Source organism: Trematomus bernacchii, unplaced genomic scaffold, assembly GCF_902827165.1.
Source record: "Trematomus bernacchii unplaced genomic scaffold, fTreBer1.1, whole genome shotgun sequence".
Taxonomy (NCBI): Eukaryota; Metazoa; Chordata; class Actinopteri; order Perciformes; family Nototheniidae; genus Trematomus; species Trematomus bernacchii.
The window spans coordinates 19,053,267-19,060,735 of NW_022987739.1; the positions used below are offsets into that span (position 1 = coordinate 19,053,267).

Genomic DNA, 7,469 nt, shown 5'->3' on the forward strand with positions numbered 1-7,469 from the left:
TCAGCTACAGCCAAAATGCATTGATCCTATTTCAATCTATACTAAATGCAACAAGGAGAAACATTAATAAATGTACAGGTTCTCACCCTGACTGTATTATTTGGTGTTTACAAGTATTAAGGACTAAGAACACCATTTATGATTATCATTAGAATGAGTATAACATTAACCTATTCAGCTTAACTTTGTTATGGCTTGGTAAAATATGAAATGTACATATCAGCCGATGTGGTTTATGTTTCGAAAGTGTTTCCATTCTCCAATTTTATATTTCTCAAGAATAAACTGTGAACCATGAGTTGGAAAGGAAAGGAAAGGAAAGGAAACTGAAAGGAAACTGTATTGGTTCCCTGCTTATTTCCTTAAATGCTTGCATTAAAGGTAGGGTAGGTAATTCACTTCAGAAACACTTTTTGTTATATTCCATGGAATGCTCTTAACATCCCGATAGCAATGAATAAATTAAATGCTTTGACAATAAATATACAAATACTTCATCTGTGGAAGCCGTGGCACTGTAAAAAGCAAGTCCAATTATCTGCCTCGGCTCGCGGCAGATAATTGGATGGCCTACCTGCCTGTCAGCCTTCCATCTCGTGCACAAACTTATCTCGTGCCCTCATTGGTCATGTGCGCGTTCGTGTGTGTTGGAGGAGGGGCTCTGTAAGGAAGTCTGAAGGAAGGGGCAGATTTTTTTCAGTTGTGTACTTTCAAATTCTAGTTTACTCGAGCTGGTTTCTCCATTCTTACCTCCCCTACCTTTAAGTTGCCGTACTATTGTAATGCCCTCTTCTGTGGCATACCAAATAAGTTATTAATAGGAAAACTTAGCACCCTGACCAGCTTGAATAAATACTAAAGATCTATCATAAAGAAGAAAATACTTTGCCATACTGCAAAGCACTTTGAGCTATATTGTATGTAAGAAAAATGCTTTATATTATATTATCATTATTGAAAAAGTGCAACATTTTTGGTTGAACAAGTAAATAAATGCATCATAGAAATTTCATGAAGAATACATTTTATTTCTGAAGCAGTCCAGCTGCCTGCAAACTTAAATTCACAAACAACAGATGCGATATTTATAAAACATAACATTATCACAGTAATTTCACGTCACATACATTCTACAGTGTAAGTTGTGAATATAAGTTAAAATCACACTTTATGTGTAAACTGATGCAAATACAGCAAAACAGTGTAATTTTCATTTACACACAAGTCCTGTGTGTATGAAAGCTGCAGTGCAAAGTCTTCAAGTGGAAATCAGCACACAAATACATTCTGACAGCATCGTCCCTAAGAGATACATTCAATGTTTTGACATTCATCTCAGCCGGGAATGCAGTTAATCTTTAACACCATTCTTTTAAAGCGCATCATTTCCAAAAATACTTCATTTGAATAGTGCAGGTAACGGCCCAGTCAAGAAAATGCAACTGTAATCCAATCTGGTGGAAATGATCTGTGCACCGCCTTCAGCAGCATACAGCATCCAGCCTTATCATCCTAACTTCATTGGTGGTGAGCTCCCAGCAGGACGGTCTAAAAATTGCTTCCTTTTTGCATTTGCCCTTACTCGCCGTTATTGTTTATTCTCAGGATTTGCATTGAAGTATATTATCCCGTGTCAGTGCATGGAATGAACATCCTCAGCTCTTCACACAGTCACAGTGGTAAACAAATGACTTCAGGAGCCGGAGTCTAGTTTGACTAGGACTTAATGTGCTTGCCCTCTCCCCTGGCAGCTGCACTCAGTTCTTTGTAAAGGTCGGAGTAGATAAATCTGGGGTAGGAGTTGTTCTCCATCAGGCTGTAGACCTTCCTCTGAGCTGACAGGAAGCAGGCGGTATTTGGCTCATGGAGGCTCTCTGCGATGTCATTCTTGGTGTGGAAATCCACGTTTATCTGTGACCAAAGAAACAGTCATTATTAGCCTTTGAAATCCATTTTTAATAAGAACTTGGCCCAATCATTCTGTTTAAAATACGTTTGATTAAATAAATACAGAAAAACACATGAATTTAGATGAATACTGAATGCTATAATGGCTACCTCTTTGGGAGCTTCATTTTTAATGAAATCCTCGTAAATACTGTTGGCCTTGGACGCCATCTCTTTCTTTGACGTGAGGATCCTGAACTCCTCACACGCCGTCCAAAACTCAATGTTCTCCTCGCAGTACTCAGACTTCAGGAAGATATAAAATACAGCTTTTCCATCTGTGGGCGGGAGAAAGAGAAGAAGAAGAAGAAGAAGAAGTGTTAAAGACAAGGCAAGCACCATGAGCTGAGGGAATCATCCACTCACTGTTTGCCCATTAGTGTAAGGTAAAGGAAGTGAAAAGCCATTATAGCAGCTTTGTTTGATTGGGGCCAATAAAGGGCCTAAATTCAGCACACAATTGACCTTTGAGACTCTTTAATGTAATCGTGTACCAATAGTGCGTTGAATGACTCTTACATTTATGACTGAGTAGTTTGTCAAGTGACTGCGCCCACTGCTGCACGTCATCAGCTGTCGGCCTGAGGGAAGAAGACATGGATTGTTTTAGATCATCATAGAAGAGCAGACAACCACGTTTTAATGTAACTTTGAATTCACACTGCAAAATCCTTGAATTGAATAAAAACAATTGTTCATATAATAGCTAATAAATCATTGGCTTATTGCATGATTTTTAAGTTAAATATTCTATAGGTTATTTTTGGAATATACACATTTAAGGAACTGGTGGAATTGCATTTTACTGCTTATACAAAAGGTAAAAGTGAAACTGAAAATGTGACAAATAGAAATGATTGGTTGTCGAATATTTTGTTACTTTTACTTATACAGTGTGTCCATGCTGCCATGGGGATATCATTTAATTTAAACAATTGATATCAGACATAGTCATTGTTATCTGGCTTAGTTTGTTTATTATTAAATCAATACATTCATAACATGTGTGCCAATATTCAAACAGTATATGTCATAAGTCAAAAGAAGTGCATGTAAAAACTAAAACAGAAGTTAAATATAACTCACTATATTCAAATATAGTTCAATTCCAATTTAATTAAAAAACAATAAAACCTGTTTATTTCAAACTAAATAAACTATAACTACCATGAAGCACAAACTAAATAAAAAACATTCTTACAACAATGATCACAATAGAAAGGGTCTCACCTGTGAGGTCTGGTTGTCATCAGATGTACAATTGACTTGGAAGAGTTTGTTTTCAAGAGAAATCGTATTCTGTTCCTCCAGTTTTTCCTCCTGGAAAGAAAATGAAATCACTCATTAGATTTTTATAGCAGCATAATTCTGAGTTATATCTTTTACAAAACATCCATAACCCTGAATCATTCTTCAGCAAGACATTAACTTACTTTATCCCCTTCTTTTCTGCAGCAAAGTCAGTGGGTTTCATACAGTCAGTAAAGGCCATGTTTTGGGATAACACACAGGCAAGGTTCTCTCTCATGGTTCAATCTCTTCTACTCCTCCTCCACTTGACAGGCAACTTTATAGTTTCTCTCTGCAGCCACCATCAGGAGTGTGGCAGGCAGGAGGCGGGCCTGGCATGGTCTTTAACGTGATTGGCTGTGGTTGCGTAAACAGCAACTTGGCCCAGTGTGACTCTCAGCCTGAGGCAAAAGTATTCCCTCCCCCAGGAGCCTCGGGGCTTCCATTACTTAAGAGTAAGGTCAAGATGTGACGCCTATAGGAGACTCAAGACCCTTATTTACTGAAATAAAGTCAGTCAGGGGGTAATGGAACTTTACGCTCATCTTTTCTTGTGTTTTTCTTGCTTGTTTTCCATTTTAAGAGCATTGTGGAAAAATCAACAGCTCTCTTCTGTATTTATGTACATTTACAAATCTTTCAAAGCATTTATTTATCACCTATTTTACTTTACTTGTGAAAGAACCACACAACAAAGTACTACTATATATACTATAGAAAGTGCCTTTTCAGTTTGCCAGTAGCTGTCACTTATCACTATCTCTGATCTCAACTGATTCATTGTGACTTTGCAACACTACCTGTAGTGTTCACATTGAATGAATTAGTCACACAGGGTGTGTATCAATGAAGCGTTTCTTCTGTTGATGATGGCATGTCCAAATATGACAAGTTGGTACAAAGATGATGATGCAATATCCTCATACTTCTATGAATGTTTAAAAAAAGAAATGCAAGCTCTGTTGAACACATTCCTCTCATATCCACCCCAGTTCATTAAACACGTTAATAGAAAACATTAGCTCTTAGATCAACTGGGGACTTTTAAGGTTAAATATTTGATCGGTTAAATCTGTTGAAATGTAGAGGTTTTTTTTAGACGTCTAGGTTATCCTATCAACAACAGCTACAACCTGAAACCTTGAAACGTCAGTCAGCAACACACCAGTCAAGGATCTAACCATTTATAGCTAAAATGTGTACAGTTATATTGGGTGGAAAAAGCTTTGCTGTTTGAAGGAGCTTGAGGAATCCGTTGCTGCTAGGAGAACTGATCCCCCATCAACAAACACATGCATGAACATGAGATCTTATTAAAATCAACAATACCCCAAACTCTCAGCACCATAGGAGGAGGTTAGAGGGAGCAGCACTGGCACGAGGGTGTCAGTTGCGAGAAATGTCAGCTAATCAAGGTGCGTCTGTACCAATATGACTGAGATTGTGAAGCGTGAATGAAACAGCTGATACTCATCAGCTGACTAAAGTTCACTGCTCCATCAGAAATCTTCCAATTGCTGACAGGCTGTTGAGAGGAAACATTTAACCTGGACATCTAAAACATGTAACTGTCAACCACTTGTAACTCAGTTCAACCTTGAAAAGTAGAGGTCTGATTTAAGCAGCATGTTTTTGGCCTTGAGTGGGCTGAATACGTTTCATAACAACGTTATAAGTTAGAGCTGTTTAGGATAAAGAAGATTCCAGTTTTTGAGTCAGAGTGACACATTATTCACTCTTGTCTTGAGTTGTTTGGGTCTTAAGCTTCTACATGTTGGACTTTCTTCACCAGCTAGTCACCACGTTTTGCCTCATTTCCTCTGCATAATATGACATAGCTATACTCGATTCACCATTTTTTGTTTTCCTTTAGCAAAAGTTGTGGATTGTACTTTACCTTGGTTGACAGGATAGTTATTGATTGTTTGCTGTGAACAACTTGAAACAGGTAGACTTGAGCACTTCACGGCTATAATAATAATAATAATACAGCAATAATGTAACTTTTTGTTTCTGAGTTTCTCTATTTTGATGTTGTTGCTCATAGATGCCCACTGTTGCTGACACAATTGGACGACAAAACTAAAACTAATCTTTGGCTAGGAGCAAATCAAATCAAAACTACCAGAAGTGTAATAAATATTCCCTGAACGATCAATGACAATGATAAAAGCTCATGTGATGAGTTGAATTACATAAACATGCCAGAATTTACGTACAGTCCTGCACATCCTTTTATGCACAAAACGGAAGCACTCTGTTTCTTTCCATTTTGTATGGGTATCAGGCTGCATATTAATCCAGTGCGTAATCTTAAAATAATGTCTGCAAAACCAGTTTTTGTGCCAAGAAGACATCTAACCGCATCATCCTCACTTTGTACTATCCCCATGTTTCCATTCAGACGCTGTTTGCACACAAAGATGCGTCCATGAACATGTTGTTCATTCTATTACAGGTACAATTTGTCTGCATGACATGAGAAGTAAACTGAAATCTAAAACTATTCCAAAATAAATATGAATTTGCACCACATGATGAATGCATGCTCTTGTTAGTTTAACAGATAGTCAATAATTGTAAACATTAAAAACAGTAATTAAAACATTTCCTATCAGTTTTAGCTTGAGAATACTTACCATTTAAGACGTGCAAACTCCTTATTCCAGTAACAGTGTTGCTGGGCATCGCCATCATATCCCAGAAACATTTAAATTGTATTTCTATTGCGGAACACGACACGTATATGTACAGCAAAATAACAATTTGTTCTAGATTATCTGTGCAATAATGTATCTGCGTCACCTGCTGTGTTGTGATCATCATTGGCCTCTTTCTGCTCTCTCTGCTGGGTGAAAACACGGTGTTCACCCCATGTGTTTATTATGATGTGCAGACTGTGTGTAGGCAGACGTCTGTTTAGAAGTGGAGGAAAAGCAGAGCCAAGTTTCCACCAAGGCACGAGGTCTATTCAGAGTGCCTTACGCAGAAGGAGATTCCCAGCACTGGCTTGCAGATTTTGTCCTCTTTTGTGTTTGGGAATTGTGGCATTATTTTTATTTTTTTGCTTTGCTACTTCTAGTGCCAAAAGCAAGTGCCTAAAGCTAGTATCAAGCTTCAAGTGCTAAAAGAAAGATATGCAAAACATCAAGGGTGGAAAAGAAGACATGTCTGCAAGGCAGACTGCATGCAACAGGAACCTTTGACAGAAAACACTTTAAATCAAGGAATAATAAAGAGGGCATGTACGGCAAGGCATAGAACAGACCCTTAAGTTACATGCAGACGTGGATCAAACCATGACTAAACAGAAAACCAGCACCATCTAAAGGAATGAGGGGATAAGGTGCAGGGCTAATGGAACAAGTGTAACTGATAAGGCCAGGACAGACAACCAAAACAGGCGGGGAAACACAAAGACATGAAGTAAAAACAGACATGACATAGGGTGAGAACATGTTTGTGTAATATGATATTCTCTGTTTTTACTTACTGCTTTTTTAATCCATTCCTTGTTGCCTTTCTGTTTTTGAACAGTTTAATTAACAAAATATTCTTCCTTATTCCTTGTTCTTCACAATCTCTGGGCTAGGCTACTACTATACATTTGTTTTTCTGGGCCCCCTCTGGGTCAAATGGGATTTTTTCCATTGGATTGTGCACTTAAGCAGAAAAAAAGCTTTGTGGCAAAGGAAATGTAACAATTGCTTTATGTAAAAAATAATCCTCACAAATGAACACCTCTTTTATGATCTTCGATTACAGGTATTCACCAGAAGTAAAAACCAAAAGTTGAGCTAAAAACAAACTCCACTTCAGTTGCCTAACTCACATCACCACCACAAAGCTAAACATATAATATACAGTAGCTGTCAGTGTTAAAACTAACTATCTGGTCCACAGGGAGAAATGCAGTCGATCAACAACACATAAAGGACAAATCACAGCAATAAAAACACACAGAGAAGGAAATACAAGGATTTGATATTTCTCAGGGGTCAGCCAAAGCTGGTAAAAATCCACTGTGTGACACCAATAAAATGCAAAAGCCTACCAATAAACCCAGAAATATTCCTTTAGTCAATACAACACAAGGCTTAAAAAAAATATGAACTCAGCTGAGCCCAGCACAAGACTGTTATGTGCAGCATTTTTAACTGTTTAGATTAACCTATTTTTATCATTAATTTGTATGTGATTTAAGAGATAACTTGGCATTTTGGGAAATCTGG

General features: G+C 37.7%; 1 protein-coding gene across 1 annotated transcript; it reads right to left on the reverse strand.

Moving 5' to 3' along the window:
- Positions 1 to 1,003: 1,003 nt before the first annotated feature.
- On the reverse strand, positions 1,004 to 3,490 carry rgs2 (regulator of G protein signaling 2). Its single transcript, XM_034146245.1, has 5 exons — positions 3,381 to 3,490; positions 3,178 to 3,267; positions 2,467 to 2,528; positions 2,059 to 2,225; positions 1,004 to 1,911 (listed from the first exon to the last, which is right to left on the reverse strand). Exons 1-5 carry the CDS (start codon positions 3,473 to 3,475, stop codon positions 1,717 to 1,719), a joined length of 609 nt encoding a protein of 202 aa, XP_034002136.1. The 5' UTR covers positions 3,476 to 3,490; the 3' UTR covers positions 1,004 to 1,716.
- Between the last annotated feature and the right edge of the window lie 3,979 nt (positions 3,491 to 7,469).